Genomic DNA, 18,605 nt, shown 5'->3' on the forward strand with positions numbered 1-18,605 from the left:
GTGTCCAGGGTCAATGGTTGGCTTCTATACATAATTTCGATTACGGAAATATCCATATGTAGTAGTATTCGATTATTTTCGACTGTTTCCCAGAAGTTGCCATTTACAATTCAAACTGGTGTCTGAGGTCAATTTTTAGCTCCTTGCATCATTCTGGATCCGGTGATACACATATTGGGTGGTATTTGGTCACTTCAGGCTATTTTTCAAAAACCGTAAGTCGCCATCTTGGATTTAAAATGGCATTTGGAGACAATTTCTGACCCCTGAGCGTCATTTGGTTAAAGAAACACTTATATTTGGCTGTTTTCCAAACACCGGAAGTCGCCATCTTATAATTCAAAATGTTGTCTGAGGTCGATTTGTGGCTTCAGTGCATCATAACAATCCCGGAAACATCCATATTGAATAATATTTGGTCATTTGCCGCTGGTTTTCAGAAACCGGAAGTCTCCATCTTGAATTTCAAAATGGCATTAGGGGACAATTTTTGGCCTCTGAGCGTCATTCTGGTTGAAGAAACACTCATATTGCGTGGTATTTGGTCATTTTCGGCTGTTTTCCAGACACCGGAAGTCGCCATCTTACAATTCAAAATGTTATTTGAGGTCGATTTGTTGCTTAAGTGCGTCATAACAATTTCGGAAATACCCATATTGGGTGGTATTTGATCATTTGCCACTGTTTTTTAGAAACCGGAAGTCGCCATCTTGAATTTCAAAATGGCATAAGGGGACAATTTTTGGCCTATAAGCATCATTTGGTTAAAGAAACACTCATATTGGGTGGTATTTGGTCATTTTCGGCTGTTTTCCAGACACCGGAAGTCGCCATCTTACAATTCAAAATGTTATCTGAGGTCGATTTGTGGCTTCAGTGCGTCATGACAATTCCGGAAATACCCATATTGGGTGATATTTGATCATTTGCCACTGTTTTTCAGAAACCGGAAGTCGCCATCTTGAATTTCAAAATGGCATAAGGGGCCAATTTTTGGCCTCTGAGCGTCATTCTGGTTGAAGAAACACTCATATTGGGTGGTATTTGGTCATTTTCGGCTGTTTTCCAGACACCGGAATTCGCCATCTTACAATTCAAAATGTTGTCTGAGGTCGATAGGCCGATTTGTGGCTTCAGTGTATCATAACAATTCCGTAAATACGTCAATCTGGTTAAAGAAACGCTCATATTGAATGGTATTTGGTCATTTTCGGCTGTTTTCCAGACACCCGGAAGTCGCCATCTTACAATTCAAAATATTATCTGAGGTCGATAGGTCGATTTGTGGCTTCAGTGCATCATAACAATTCCGGAAATACCCATATTGGGTGGTATTTGGTCATATGCCGCTGTTTGTCGGAAAACGGAAGTCGCCATCTTGGATTTAAAAATGCCATTTGGAGATATGCCAGAAGAAGGAAGGGTGTCGAAACATTATGGACATGTTTGTTACACCTAAAAACATTTACTTGCCAAATTTGGTTATATTTGCTTGATTGGTTCTCGAGCTGTGCGAAATTTGAGTTTCATTTGTATGGGACCCCTCCCTTATAGAAGAGGGAGGGTTGTCAAACCATTATGGATATATTTGCTACCCCTAAAAACATTCACCTGCCAAATTTGGTTCCATTTAGTCGGTTAGTTCTCGAGATAAGTAGAAATTTGTGTTTCATTTGTATGGAACCCCTTCCTCACAGAAGAGGGAGGGGTGTCAAACCATTATGGATATATTTGTTACTCCTAAAAACATCCACCTACCAAATTTGGTTCTATTTGCTTGGTTAGTTTTCGAGATGTGGAGGAATTTGTGTTTCATTTGTATGGAACCCCTCCCTTCCAGAAGAGAGAGGGGAGTCGAACCAATATGGACATATTTGTTACTCCTAAAAACATCCACATGCCAAATTAGGTTCCATTTGCTTGGTTAGTTTTTGAGATGTGCAGAAATTTGTATTTCGTTTGTATGGGAGCCCTCCCTTCCAGACGAGGGAGGGGTCTCAAACCATCATAGGAACCTTTCTCGGCCTCTAAAACCCCTACATTCAAATTTCCACGTCGATCGGTTCAGTAGTTTCAGAGTCTATATGGATCAGACAGACAGACAGACAGACCGGACTGCATTTTTATAGGTATAGATATAACCTATCTTGCGATTTATACCCTGCGATTTAAAATCCTGTTGATAAATATACACCATTGGCGGCTCAAAAGGGAACTATTGCGTGAACCAAACTTAAAGCTCTTAGACCGTTTTCCCCAGCGCGACCATAACAAGACTGCCTAAGTAGTAACAATACTCGAAACAAGACTCGATACTTCGGAAATGTACCTGCGGCACGGCTAGAATCACAACGTCTCTAGTGAGGTTAGTAAAAGTTAGTAAGAAGTTGGCTCAATATTACACTTTGCATCACCTAGAACCGGTTTTATTGACCGGAAAAAGGATTATTGTTCACGTAACTAACAAAACATCTGAGTTCATGTCGGTACTCTAATTAGTTTCAACATATACTTGATCAATTATACAAATTGGCCTTCTAGCTTCTGTTGCGGCACTAGTGGACATGTTCACGCACATCACATGTATACCTGCACACTAGTTCAATCGTTTGTTGTTACTGCCAGTTTTATGCATGCTATGCTTACTAACAATTTAGGCTCATTAGCTCCTAATGAAACAAGCAAAACAAAAACACCAACTGCAACCAATAAACACAGTTATTTTCCTTGCCTCATTATTTTCGATTCGTACCCAACACACTCTCTGTGCAACGCGCCTGCCCGTCTTTGGTTGCACCAGAACGACAACTGCATGTGTGAAGCATACAATCCGACTCATAAATAGTTGAATAAATATTTACTAGCCAATAATCATAAAATGAGAACGCACACGGCGGAAGAGTTGAATAGCATGCTCACAAAACCGAAAAAAGGATGCTTTAACAAGCCGGTGCAAACGAGGCGTCGAGATCTCACGATCGAAGTCGAACAAGAATCTTCACAAATTGTAGAATAAATATTTATTCGACGCACAACGTCGACGGAATCTCTACTTCCGTCGGAGAATTCACTATGTTTAGTTCATTACAACTAGATTGAAACGGTTTTTTACGTATGTTGCTTGTACACACAAACAAAATATATTATTTATTATCTGCCCTTTTACAATGCGCTACTGAGAAATGTAGAACAAAGCTAATCACCCGGCGAAAACAAATTAGGAAAATGTCACTGAACTTTGCATTTTAAGCATACTTTTACGACACACCCATGACCTATATTAAAAACTAAGGCCGAAATTCGGTTTGTATAGTCACAGACTTCCTATCGACCAAGCCGACCGACCTGCAGACAATAGTGTTGCTTTTCAAGACTTTAAGGCATTCCGATGGTGATTTGAAGCAAATCTGCAGATACATTTAGATATTTACGATGACATAAAAATCACGTTATTTACGATTTTCGTTTGGCATGTGATGTTTATTGCAATCCATATTTTATGTGCTACTCTACGTTAACCCACTATCAGAGCATATTCCAAGGCGCCAGAATATGCTTGGTATGCAAAACTATTACTGAGACGAACCCAGACAGTTACGATAAATTTCACGAATTCGATTGCGAGCTCTCCATAGTCATGAGAACCTTCGGCGCAGTGAAAAAAAGTTTGATAAATACAAAATTTCCGTCTGTGATATGTCAATGGAGGCGCTATATCTCATCGCTAATGTGCCGTCACGCGTACATGTCATTGCACTGGCGGCACTATGAGGTTGTAACGCCTCCAGAGGCATTCTCAAACGGACCGCTATCGCAGTTGTTAGCCGGGCGGCATGTTCTAAAAACAAAATATTTGATCAAATAACCAAATTCTTGCCGGAACGGTCATACAGAAAAGAAAATCACTAGGAACACAATGTTTACACCAGACGTTTCTCAAGTAAATTCAATACTTTTTTGTTCAAATAACACTTTCGAGGGCATGCTTGCCTCATAACGTAGAAGAAGCGGAAAAATAAAAACGATTTTTTGGGTTTTTATACTGTTCACCCTCTAATAAGCAGGACGCCATTAAGGTTGATCTAGTTTTTTTCAGCGCTTCAAGGATGTTGCAAAGAAACCCGTAGTAAGCTGGAAGACAAACCATTTAACATGTGAAGGTCATTTTTGTCTTGGCTCATTTATTAGGTTATTAGACCTTGGTTATTTTATTGCTCCATTTTTTTTCATCCAAATGGATTTTGGTTGGATGTGAACCGGTGAAAAAAAAAAACGTTTTCGCCAAAGGGCTGCCAGCTGATGGAACGAAACTAAGCTTAACGCAAGCATATCTTCACAGCAATAAATAGACCAAGGTCGAAACTCCCTGCGTGATACGGAACATAGCCATAACAGAAAAATTCAAATCGTTGCTTTTTCTTTTATAAACCTATTGATGAACTGCTGACTTATTCAGAATAGGTGATACAATAATACCATCGGTTGAATCTTCCAGGGCTGACCACAACAACTACGCTGTTAGCGAATCAACAAAAGTTGAAAAATCTCGCTGGAGAGAAATCATCCTATGAAATTTTTCCAGAACGATAGGAAATTGGAAATATTCACTTGTGACAACTAAGATTTTTAATATAAGGACTAATTGAAATAACTTTGTTTGAAATTCCTCTGACCGTAGAAAAATGTATAGTGTAATTCGAAGCAGCAAATAAAATATCTGTTTTGGTTTTCACTCAAGTAATACCATTTTAGATCAAACCTTGCCTCGCATGTCCTTGTATGAACGTTCTCCACCAAATCTATTATGTATCTGAACGTCGAGGGAAACCAATTCGATTGAACACACAACCGCATTAACCCCCCGCGGGTTATGCCATATTTTATCACCTCACATCTAAACTTTGATTTAAATTCAATAAAATTTTGGATTGTGAATCTGTTGAATACGGTTAGAGAATAATCGATAGTTGGTGCCGACAGTTGACGAGTAATACGAAGTTGAAGATAATTTTTCACGGAAAAATCTGATTTCTCCCCGCGGGAGGGGAGGTACATTCGGTGTATATTTTTTTAAAGTATTTTTTCTTTACATTGTATAATGGCATTATAATTTTATTTCAGTTTTGGTTGATCATTTTGTTGGGGCAGCCTATTAAATTGACGTAAAAACATCCTCAGTAGATAGCAATCTCGTTTGAATATGCTGGTTGCAGTAAAGTGTTATTGAATGATTGCGGCCATAAGTATGACTGCGATTTGCTTTGAGTATATTATAAAGTATTCAATATTATAATGATAAGTTTAATGCATAGTCATACCCATGCATGTCTTATGAAAATGAACACATTAAAAGTTACCAAAAGTATTATTTACCTTTTTTAATGATCATCACTTAACAAGTTATAGTACACTTCTTCGTTTCTATGTGCACACTTTCGTTTAACTTTTACTGCAAACAGTTGCAAGTTCTAATAGCATTATTCACTGCCGAGATGTGGAAACTGTTTTTGTTCTATCTCAAGGTACTAAATTAGCATCACACAACATAAAATAAAAAAGCAACCCCTCGAGTGCCACTGAAACTACGGGAATATGGTCTTAATTTGAGTGTATCTGGCAATCTCTTGACACTGAACACTTGGTCACTGAAATCAGCTTTGCGTTAATTGTTTATGATTATTATGATGTGCTAAGTTGACGCTGATTGAACTGATCATCCTTTCCGCACCTTCCAACTGTTTTATTACTTCAATACTGAAGCAATAATATTTTTTAGTACATCATTATGTTATACACACTTTTCTCGGTTTTCGCACTGTCTGATTTTGATGACAAACAAAATCACTAAAACCATTCAATTAAATCATATTGAAAATTAGTAACTGGAAAAAATGTGTCGTATCTTTGCTAGCTTCGGATGATCGTAGATTTTTTCCCTGCTGCTTCCGATTTTCACTGCCTTCACCTACCGAGTGTGATAAACGATTACGATGAAGTATATAAAATTTTATTGAACGCCTAAAAACCCGACACTCGTTCAAACCTGGACGCGACTACTCGGTTGGGGAACCGTTGAAAGCACTGTAAAGCAATAATTTTCCTTCTTTTTTTGTCTGCTATTCCGCACGCCGGTTTTCCTTAATGCCACAGATCGCTTTGTCTGGTTTCCTCTTTCACTCCTCCATAAATAAGTGGACTGCTGAGTTCTGTAGCGGACCAGCTAGTTTTACTCCATTGGAAGCCGACCGAATAGACAGTTCTATCAACCAGTCATGACGAGTTTAGGTTCGAAAAAGGTTCCGAGGACGTGAAGAACAGCATCGAAATTAAACGCATGTGTTCACCAAACAACTCGTGAAATCGTACTGCGCGAGAATGAGTGGGTCGTTGTAGTCGTGACATGGCGACAATGGCACTGCTTAAATGTTAATTTTATATAAAAACTGTACAACGAATGTAATAAACTACTGGCTCTGTGGTGCGCGCAGCGACTGTATGTATGTACTTTGGAGTGACGAATCAACAGCACACCAGCAAAGATACATAATAAGACGGCATTGCCGTTTTTTTAGTGTTGGAATTCAAGATTCGGAATTGAGTAGAACGCTACCCTCCCTGAAGATGACGAAGATGGGTGCTTGGCTCAAAATATGCTCTATTCCATACTGGTGTGCATCGCTTTGAACCATACTCCAGTTTCAAGCTAACAACGTATATACCAGCTCATGCGCACTGGAAAAACAATCCCTGTTACTCTTGGTATCAAATATTGACTTTCAAAAAGGGCAATGCAGGAACCGAGAGCGATACGGCACGTTGCTTGATATAAGAAATGACCAGCAGCTGAAATTGATTATGTTTTTCGATTATTACCGTATTGAAATGGTACACACAGGAAACCAAGCAGAAGCAAAGTCAACCATTTTCATCCATATAAATTTCACTAGGGTCATAAATCACCCCAAGAAAATCCCGAACAGGAAGTCAAACAAATAACTCCCTTTCGGGACCTATTCAATTTTTGTAATTTTTAGATGAGAATCGATTTTTTCCACCCAATGTTGGCAAATTGGAGTTCAATTATATATTAATTGTACTTGGTAGCGACTGAAACGAAAACCCGTATCATGTGTCGTACGCGAAGCTTATTTTTTCGCAGAAAACATTTGAACATTAAATACATCTAATTTGCGTTTTTTTTTTTCTCACAAAATTCAATAAGCTTCGTATAAGTTCATAATAATTCAGGCATCCTAAAAAAATGATTCAAACTAATTTTGTTTAAATAATATCATATACATATTTCGTTTATATTTTGTATAGCAGTGCCACAAAGCTAAATCTCATTATCTAATTGCTCCACGAACTTTTGACGCACAGGTTTCAATTATCCTTATCCTTTTCCATCACGCGGTGACCCAGTGGAACCATATAAAAACTTCATCTATCGTAGTCAACACCATCAGCAAAAAAGAAGGCAATATAAAGAGAGTTTCCATGGCAGAAATCTGCTGACATTGTCGTTTTACCCTAAGCGTCCGTACCAGCGATTTTCGCAAAAACTATAACATTGTTGTTTACTCATGTCGCCATAATTTGCGACATGTAGCGAAGTGTGATTGCAGTTTTACATCTCTAAGGATTTCCTGCGTGAGATTTTATTCAAGCAACGTTTTGGTTATATGGCTTTCATGAAATGCAAGGGTGTTCGACAGATTACAGATACAGCGATTCGAGCAATTCCACGTCGATAGTAGTGATTAAATTTTTCCTTTGTAACTTCACGTCATGAATGATTCATTACAATGCGAGAGCTTTTAGATGCGTATAAAGACAGAGTCAATATACACTACCTAATTTGATAAGATATGTACATGCATCCAAATCTCAGCCGCCCCTTTTTCGTTTTCATACACATTTTATGGCAAAAAAATAAAAGCGATTTTTAATGTAATTCTCATGTTTACGCTGGTAGGCATAGCATGCAAAATTTAATCGCCCGTTTCCTCCCATTGTTCGTTATGGCTCTAATCCATGATGATCCATTGAAAACATTAATATTTTGGAGGAGGCGCAGTTTTTATTAGAAACAGAAGAATCAGAATAACTTAAGTTATGATGTTAATATCTTTGTACGACTGTTTAACATTTCTCTTCATATAATATATTCATTCATCTCAGGTCGTTGCAGAAGTCCTAGATCTTCGTTAAACTGTTGAAAATATATGCAAAGTGTAAATAAATGAGTTAATTTTTACAATATATGTTGCATGATAACACACGTAAACAAGCAAATGTATGCGTATGTTTACGAACATGTATTCACGCAAACGAACATACACACAACAACATACACCCATACATACGAACATACACTCATACAAACCAACGTGCATTGATACCTCCACTTAAACGTATACAAAAACGTTCACACAAAAATCAATTTTATTATGTTATTTGTTTTTTTGACGATGTGTGTTTTATTTTTACATTCTTAAGCGCAAACAACATTCGACGGGAACGTCGAGTTTTGATAATCCTAATTGCATTTGGAAAGTACTTTGTGAAAAAAGTGTAGTTGTTTTTTTTTGACCGATTTTTGCATACGACCGCTGCAGAAAACCTGCCAAGGACGTTCGATAGCCTAATATATATATTTTGAAAATTATTATTTCAAACGAGTTTTAATCACTTTTTTAACCACATGTTCAATTTTGATGGATTTCATTAGTCAAAGGTATGAATAACAGCCCATTTATTTAAGACCATTTGCGTTTAATGCAGATTACTTGCGAATTCTTTGAGATAATAGAATTTTATTAGATTCAAATTATGTGTTAATAATAGTAAAACTAAAAATTCAATGGCAACCTGATCTTTTATCTGACACTTAGTTTGTAAAAATCGGTCTAGCCATCTCTGGATAAAATATGAATGAGATTGGATAGCATTACGCACATACACACTTAAAAACACATGCAGAAAATGCCCAGCCAGTCGAGATGAGTTTTTATTTTTTTAAAGGGGCGGTTGTTAGTAGTTTTAGTAAATAATGAGTATGTGTGTCCAATCACAAATGGTGACTTCTCAACACTGTTAGAGAAATTGTAATTTTAATTGTTAGGATTTGTTTGCTTTCGCAATTAGGACTTATCATTCGTAGGGATTTGAACCTACTTGTCAAAACAGGGAAGTAAACTTACAACTAACTTAATTGCTAACTTATTGGCTATAAAGAGAGCTTATCGTAGCAATTGAGGATTGCAACAGTCGAGATGAGTTAAATCATATCATCAGCTCGTTAGATTGCTTTCAGAACTTTAGTTTTGACAGTGATTGCATTACCTATAAAGGAAAAGTGAAAAAACATGCATTTTAACAATTTCTGTGAATTTTGGTTCCTTAGCAAGCTCGGAAGTGCGTCAAAATACCGCAGAATAGTTGATCAATGGGTTCGTCGCTTTGTTTACGTTTGCTTACGAAAAAAAACTTCATTTAGGTCTGTAAAGACTGTACGTACTTCCAAATTCTGTAAGTCTTTCTCTACAAAGTCTGTACATACAAATGAACAGAGTTCCGATTGCGGAATGGTAGCACCAAGACTTTACCATTTTAATTACAAATCAACAAGTCTCCATTAAGACCATATTTGGCTAAAAAATTATATCTTTCAAGAACGATACTATCGTTTCATTCGACAATCCATTTCGTCACAATTTTAATTCGAGTCTCACTTTCGCCAGTCTCTATAGAAAAATGATTAAAGATCTAAATCGACGACGCCCAAACAAATTAAACAATAAAACCTCAAAGTATGGTAGAAGGCCCTCTACCGTTTCACGGATAGACTATACTCATATTTTTCCTATTCAATCCCAAAATTCCATCCTATATTCTGAATTTGAGTAATTGTAGTGCAAAATATATGTTCTTGATTTTTTCTCTAGTATAGTATTACAGTGTTTTTTAGGTTTTATCGAGGTCAAAAAAATTTCACCGTGAATGATGCACTTGCATAGTTTAATGAAATACCTACAAGTTCAAGATCGAATAAACAAAAAAAAAAGTTTGTGATATTTATCTCCCCAGCATTTTCGCGAACTTTCTCAAGGCAATTATACATGCAATGTCAATATGATTTGTACTGCCCATAGCATAGTTAGTCTAATGTTTGTTTATGTGAATTTATGGATTCGCTAGATTTCATAATTTTTAAATCGAGGTCGATGAGCACCACACTGTAGGGCATTTTAGATCTATTGATAGATCTTACTTTTCAACTGTTCGAATAATACGTAATTTTTGCTCTGAAGTCAATGAAATTCGTATTTCATGGTTCATTTTTCACAAAATTATGACACAAATAAACTGTAACAGAGAAATTGAGTTCATAAAACTATGCAAGGACAAAAGGCACAAGTGAAAATCATGTTTCGAATACATATTCTACCACTGGAAGTACTTTATCCATGGTATAGATTTAAAGACAAGTTTTGTATGTATGTTCCAGCATAACTCTTGAATTCCTGAACTGATTTCCACCAAACTTGACACGCGAGTTCCTTTTACAAAGGAGATGGTCATAGACTTATTTCAAACGGGAAGGGACAACCTATGAAGGAGGGAGGGGTCAAAAATCATGATTTTTCATGCATTATGAAAACGTGCGAGAGCACTAAGTGACTTTCGGATCATATCTGAAGGCCAGAAGTTGATTTCCGGAGATGTCTGATGGCAAATATAAGATGACGACTTTCGACTGTGGAACTCCGGAACCAGGGTGGCGCTTAGATACCGGAAATCGGTGTCCGGCAACATTTTGAAAATCAAGATGGCGACTTCCAGTTTCTGGGAATCTGCGAAAATGATTTATTTACTGCTATATGCATATTTTCTGAATCAAAATGACGATCAAAGACAAAATATCAATGTTCGACATTATTTTCAATTTCAATATGGTGATTTCCGGTTTCATGAAAGCTAGGTAAATTTGAGGATTATGCTTAAGGTCTCCTTTATATAGATATTTTCGGAGCTGACATGATATTAAGAAAACAGAAAATTGAAATCCTACGCGATTTTGAAATTTAATTGGCAGAAGACCTATCTACACTTTTACTACACCTCTTTAATATGTCTCTGAAGAATGGATTTTTTCCAGAACTCTGGAAAACTTCATATTTGGTGCCAATTTTCAAATATGTCGCCCAATCTGACATTCGAAATTATCGTTGAATTGCCATTATTTCAAGCATTCCGAAATTATTTGAATCAATAATTAATGAAAAAATCTTTCAGCAAGTAAAAACCAATTTACAACTCAACAGCACGGCTTTTACAAAGGCCGCTCAACTATTACAAATCTTTTGGAATTCGTAACTTTCACTTTGACTGTAATGAACAACGGCAACCACGTAGAAGCTCTCTTTACGGACTTTAGCAAGGCATTTGACAGATTCTACATACCTTAATTGCTCTTCAAGCTCGAAAAATACGTAATAGAAACAAAATTTTTGGAACGGCTGCAGTTATGACTGCACAAGCAAAACAAAACGAATACAAATAGTCCGCTTTTAGAATTTTTTTTCGAACCCCATTAGAAGTATCTTATAGGGCACCTCAAGGTTCTCACCTGGATCATCTTCTTTTTATATTATACGTGAATGACATTTACTTTCTTCTTAAATCAATACATGTGCTTGTATATGCTGACGACATGAAGCTCTTTATAGAAATAATCAATGCAGAAGACTTCTAAATATTCTAGAATGACATTAATGTATTCTACACTTGGTGCAACAAAAGTCTGTTACAACTCAACATTAAAAAATGTAATTCAATAGCCTTCAGCTGAAAAACAGTAACACCAGGAAACCAACCAGTAGAAAAATGCTTTCTTAGGAAACCAACCAGTAGAAAAATGCAAAATCGTAAGGGACCTAGACTTAATCTTAGACTCCAAACTCACATTCATAGAACATTATAACACAATAATAAACAAAGCAAATAGTATGTTGGGCTTTATAAAACGCTTCGACCATAATTTTCAAGACCCATGTACAATCAAACTATCATATATGACATACGTCCGACCAATTCTGGAATATTGTAGAATTATATGGAATCCCTATATGGTCACATATGGTCACACATGAAGAACGCATTGAACCTCTCCAAAAACAATTTCTTTTGTACGCACTTCGTAAGCTAAATTGGACAGCATTTTCCTTATCATTATATGAAGCACGCTGCATGCTTATAGACATACAAGCACTTGAAGAACGCCGCGAACCTTCAATGCTTTCTTTTATCAATGACATTATTTCTCAACGCGTGCAATCTACTAAATTATTATCACAAGTTAATTTTTATCCACCCATTCGTCAATTAGGAACTCGTAAAATATTCTCGGAAAAGTCTCACAGAACTAATTACTCAAAAAATGGCATAATAAATCGCATGATGCGTCATTATAAACAGCACTGCGAAAATATCGACATTACTATGGGCAGAAATCAAATCAAAAAACGAAGAGTGGTAGAAGAGGTGATGGTACTAATAAAACGAGAGAACAAGAAAGAGAGAGAGAGATAATGAAAAAGAGAAAGGGAAATGGAGAAGAAAAAACACAAAATGCAAAGAAAAGAAAATAATGTGTTAAGTTGATACGGCAACGGCTAAAACCTAATTTCGAGAAAAAGAGAGAAACTAATAGAGAAATGGAAAATGATTGTTGTGTGTAATTTTTTTTTAAAGTAACATTTTTTCACTGTAATGATTCTCAGCATATCTAGCAACGGAATTCAAAAGGGACAAGAAATATCAATTTTCGAGTTTAACGAGTCCTTAGTAACTTCCAAGCCACCATTACAACAAGAGCTAATATTGCAGGCAAGATCGGGTACTCAGCGAGTTTTTATTATAAAAAATCCGAAAATTTTGTCCAGAACATAAATATTGAGCTAAAAACTTCACTTTTTTTTTTTGTACGGACCCCACTGCGATCAGTAAATTTGATTAACCTCTCTGCTTCATTTTGTTTTCGAAAATTCCCATATTTGGATGGGGTATTCGGCGAATCCCGATTATTATTTTAAGCTGTATCCCGGAAAAATGGTTGTAATATGTGTTTCAGTTTTATAGGACTCTCCTTCCCTGCTAGAGGAGAGAGGGGTGTCAAACCATCATAAAAACTTTTTTTGTACTCTATAATTCCCTTATTCCAATTTTGGTTCCATTTGCTCTATTAATTCTTATGTCATGCAGAAACTTATATTTCTTTTGTATGGCAGCTCTTTCTCAGAAGAAAAAAAAAACCCAAACCCCCCACATGCCAAATATGGTTTCATTTGCTTCATTAATTCTCGAGTTATGCGGAAATTTATGTGACATTTGTATGGGAATACTCCTTTTCAGTAAAGGGAGGGGTCTCGAACCATCATGGGAACTTTCCCCGGCCCCAAAAACTCCTATACATATGTATAAAAATTTTCACGCCTTTAGTGATTTCTGAGACTATATGGATCGTACAGGCAGAGCTCAATTTTTTACGTTTGAATTGTGCGCGCATATGTGAAAAAACGGAAGATGTGATCCTTTATTTCCGTTTAATCAGATTTGTCCACAACTCGAGTGAAGTTGAAGTTACATCTTTGATACATGTTGATAACATTCATTAATATAAAAAGTTTTTGCCTTTTTCATTTTAAAGTAATTTGCATTAGTAAATATAACGAAAAATGAAAAGGAAGGCTTAAGGGAGCTTCACTAACAGTACCGGACCGCTGAGAGTCGGGTACTCAGCTTTTCTCTTGATTTTCAGAGCCACCCAGAGAGCATCCTCACTTGACAGAGACTTTTATCACCATATGGAAGTTTAATCATCATAGAAAAGTAAATTCAAGATAAATTCACTCGCAAATAAAAACTACTAATAATAAAAAACCATCTAGTGGAAAATCATTACTACGTTGACGCTGAATATCATGATGCGGTCTTCGAATACTCCAATTCAATTTCAATTAATTGTTCAACGCCGATCCCTCATGCCGTGACGATTCTTTTATTTTCTTTTTCCTTCTTCCTACTTCTGTGCCACGTTTGCTTGAATAGTAAAAAATACCATCCAATTTATCAATCCACAGAAACCTCATGGTAGTTAGCCATAACTTTTCTGAGTAGAAACATGAGTAATCACCATAAAAAGTTTTATTTGCTTTAGTTTGCGTGTAATCACGAATTATAGAGTATACCGACAATTCTATTCCTTCCTCCGATTGTTTTAGTTGTTGCCGTTAGACCTCAGGTCAGCATTTCGAATAACTAATAAGGGATTTCTTTCTCACAAATGGCAGTTTCATGGACGGCGTTCGCATTTTAGTTTTTCTCTCATTAATGAAAAGACTCCTGCGTGGAACTCAAGATGGCTGCTTAAAGGATGAACAGTCCAGTTTAGTTAGCATCTTCATGCCTGTTCAGCACCAGTTGAGACAAGTGTGAGAATATGCCTAAAAAGCTTTTTCCTGTATTTCGATTTCATTTTATCGCTTTGGACGACCAAATTGTCAGGCGGTTAATTTTTCTTCCCATGCTTTATCAACAAAAGAGTAGAGGACAGCTGGATTTTAACCATGATATTGTGAGTCGAAGAGAACTTCCAGCACAAGATGTAGAAGATACTTTGATTGATGATAATTTTTTTTTCCAGTTTCTCCCTGTCTGCCAATGCACTGTTGGAATTCCAAGTTGAATTTCAATCTAAGGTAGAGTCTCCGGTGCCGCTTTTCAAGCGTTTGTAATTGGATCCGCCCAAACGAGGAATGTGACTCGAGCGAACCGCGGAAAGGAGAAGCAGCAAGCTCGAATAAAAGGAAAAAGTATATTAAACAAATTAAAGAAGGAAGAAACTTTTTTACGACAGCGATGATTAAAAACACATTTTGAAATGGCTTTTCCTGCTTTTCTGTTTAGGAGCGTTTTTATGTTGAACCGTGGAGCAGAATAATGAAATACGAGCTGCGTTTTATACGAACAGAAAAAAACGAACCAAAAATGGCCGCATTGAATTATATGCGAGAAAACAGGTTTTTCAGTTGTTTAAAATAATTTCGACTCATCCTTAAATTTACTATTTGAAGAAGATTTGATATTATCGAATCAGCAAAGGGTTAAGAGGATTGATTTTATGATTAACATAAAAATGGTGTTTTAAGAAATTTGTACAAGTAAAAACTATGGTTTTATGTAATTCAATTTTTGTTTTGTTTTGTGCTCTCGTACCTTTGAGAGAAACAATAGCAAATTTTACTGTTCCAAAAGTTGAATGTTCCAATTAATTTAAATTTGGGTTTATTGTTTATTCACCCATATGACCGTTAGTATTATACAGGAAGGCACGGGTATTGTGTAATACGACATTTCATTATACCTGAATAACAGCAGAGCAGTTTCTTAGGGCCTGAACTGTATTTTCGCTGTTGTAACTCAAAAGGAAATAAAAATTCTTTACATGCTGTACAAACACAGCACATGGCCTTCCATGGAATCGTGTTCCTGTGAGGGGATTCAATCTTATCGTACAACGGTATCCTTGAGTGATATCGATCCTCGGTGAGGTTGCCAATAGCAATTGCTTCACCCTACGCCAGCCACAATGCCGTCTAACGTTGGAAACGAGGGGTATTCGATTCACCTTGGAAACCGAAATGTAAGCTCCCGTTAGTAACCGTACGAAATTCACGACAGTTCGGAGATAAGGCAACTATGAGAAATATTAGCGAAATTTTCTTTCTCTAGGCACTTCCCCAAATATGCATCGATAAATCACAACCTAATAATAAAAGATTCAGCGGATGGTAGAAAACCACATAGTAAACAAAAAGCGATGCAAGTGGTTATAAAACCGTACACCGTAAACTATGAACCAAACAACATCTTTGTTCTTTCATTCGTCAGTACAAGCCCAACACTAAAATGCTAACTTGTGCGGTTTCGAGGAATTTGCTGGAGCATGACTTTTATGATTGAGGTTGCAAATTTCAGCTTGACGTTTGCCGGTTTTAAAGTTTTGGCCTCAAACAGCATTGCTGTTTCAGTTGATCAAGTTTTTATTTTATTTTTTCCTACTGATGAATGGTTTTATTGCACCGAGCCTAGAAAGATGTTGTATATTTTATGGTTACTCGAAAGCGTGCTTGTCTGTTGTTCTGATGGGCCGAATTTTTCAAACACGTCAAACTTCCAGTTGATATATAGCGTTTAATTGTAGTATTGTTATTTTTCTATATCCTCACCGGGTTTAGAAGATAGCAAATCTACACACTATAAAACACCGAACACACTGCTGGTGGGAACCGATCGACCATGGTGGCCGCCCGTATCAAACACATTTTAGAGTGCATCTCGCTGTCATAAAAAATTAGTTAAATTTTGGGAGTTCTTTGATTTATTTCATATAAAAAGATATATTGCCTTAGCCAGCTAAACGGTTTTTTCGTTTACGATTTATAGTTTTCTTTGTCTTTCGAATTCGTTTGGCGGCGCTTATCTTCGACTGAGCATGGCGGCTTAAAAGTTTATATTGATCTGAAATGGAAAGTTAATGTGCGCTAGCAATAAAATTGACACGATTTGAACTTTATATTACTCTCGTTCTAATGAAGCCAGACCGTAGTTTATAGACAACCATTCTTCAAAGACATGGTTTTTATTGAAGAATTTAAGGTAGGCTTCTGTTCAGTGTGGTGGTATTGGTATCATCACAATTAGAAACCAATATTGATAGTCTGAAGTTTGTTAATTTATACGAGAATGTCATACATCTTCTCTCGAAAAAAAAATTATTAATATCGTACTTCAGCCAATGTGGTTGATCACGTTAGAGCAACGCATTACTAACGTTGATGTTCAGGTTGCGATAAAGCCAGCAGATTCTCACTCAAAGCTAGCGTAAATTTTGAATACACTCATTCTCGTTTTCGCTTATCGCTAGAAAAATATCGGTAAAACTCGTTTTATATATTGCTTTTATTTTTTCAGGGTGGGACAGAAAAACTTTTTATCGCATTAGGGGCTTTCCATTCATCTTGTAGTTTTACTTTGCGTTTTACTGTTTTCTGTTGTTGAAAATTTACACAGTCTGTTCAAACATAGTTCTTAATATATTCCATTATGAATTTCTTTTGAATTCTACTTAGATGAGTCTTTTGTAGATCTGAAAAAGAGAAAGGTACAGAAAAAAATCTTCGATTACCGACGAAATTAGACCAGTTACCATTAAAGTAAAAACTGCGAACAGACCAAGAATTTATTATAAAATATTATTTCTCTACCTTTTACTGATCTTTTCAGGTCGATACTAGGTTATAAGGGTCGGTACAGCAGAGAAGCTGTATATTATTGAACGTTTAGTATTTTCTACAAAATGCACTCGTCAAAACTATGTTGTTTTTCAATAATAAAGTACACTATGGCTTAATGTCGCAATTTATGAACTGGTAGTTTTTTTTAAGAAAGAATGAAAATACTACAGTTTGAAACATCATTACATAGACTGGTAACTGATAAATTTCCATCGAGTAAAATCACAATAAGTTGTAGCGGACAAACTCTATACTTTAGTACTCTGCAAGATGTCTTTTCAATAATGACTTTAATATTTATATAAATAAAAAAAAGTCGGAGTGCAAATATCATGATTCAGGTTGGAAACATATCAACGGACTTGAAATTGTGTTGCCACTTTTGTAAATCCAAAAAGCAAACATGAGTGCTCCAACAAGTAATGAATGTATCGTCATTTGTGTTGATTTCACAATATATAACAAAAGGTCGGTTTTCCGTTGCTTCACCTTTCCGCAAACTGGAAGACGCCATTTAGAGCTTCAAAATAGCTTCGGACACCGTTTTTAAGTTTCAAGGCATGGTTCCTGTTCTACATATAAATATCAATTTCGTGGAATATTTGAACAATTTTTAGTTTTACAAAACTTCGGAGAAACCGGATGTCGCGAATTGTATTTTAAAATAGTGAAAATAGTGAAACAAAACTAAAATTTATAACGGTCATATTACACGCGCTGGAACGCTTCGAACTAGTGGACAACAGGTTTGAAGTTCAAATGTTTATTGTTATAAGCAAGCTAACCGAAGCTCTTTTCACTTTATTGTGTTATAGTAATTGACTTATCAAATGTTCACCAGAAAAAAAACCTTCTTCATTTTGATGACCCAAAATAGTATTAATTATGCTTCTTTTATTAGTCTTCCCACAGTGAATCGTGGTTTTCTTGGAAATCGATTCTAACTAACCCTCACGATGGCAGGCAGCAAGAGGGAATCAAATTAAAGCAAGTTGAAAATGCTGCACGGCCCCATAACATGCTGTGCGCTTGACGATGGCAACCAGCCATTATGTTCAAGTTTGATGATTCGACCGGTCTTTGGCTTATCGCATTTTATTTTATTTATTTGCCTTTATTCTCGGGCAGATGACGGCAGAGTCGAAGTCGTACCAAAATGGCTGCTTGTCATGTCGCGGTAATTTATAATGGATGAAATTTGAAACCTGAAACGCGATGGAAATTATTTTTTTGGTCTTTGTTTCA

At 36.3% G+C, this 18,605-nt stretch overlaps 1 protein-coding gene across 3 annotated transcripts in view; it reads right to left on the reverse strand.

Annotated features, from left to right (window-relative positions):
* LOC129718119 (homeobox protein abdominal-B) overlaps positions 1-6,344 on the reverse strand; it is a 44,842-nt gene extending 38,498 nt beyond the window's left edge. For 2 of the 3 annotated variants that reach the window (XM_055668548.1, XM_055668546.1), the window contains exon 1: positions 5,374-6,344. In XM_055668548.1, coding sequence (XP_055524523.1) covers positions 5,374-5,389 — 16 coding nt within the window. In that variant the 5' untranslated portion in view covers positions 5,390-6,344. The remainder of the gene's footprint in view (positions 1-5,373) is intronic. The other variant, XM_055668547.1, reaches the window with a different exon arrangement.
* Between the last annotated feature and the right edge of the window lie 12,261 nt (positions 6,345-18,605).

This window comes from Wyeomyia smithii, chromosome 1, assembly GCF_029784165.1.
Source record: "Wyeomyia smithii strain HCP4-BCI-WySm-NY-G18 chromosome 1, ASM2978416v1, whole genome shotgun sequence".
Lineage (NCBI taxonomy): Eukaryota > Metazoa > Arthropoda > Insecta > Diptera > Culicidae > Wyeomyia > Wyeomyia smithii.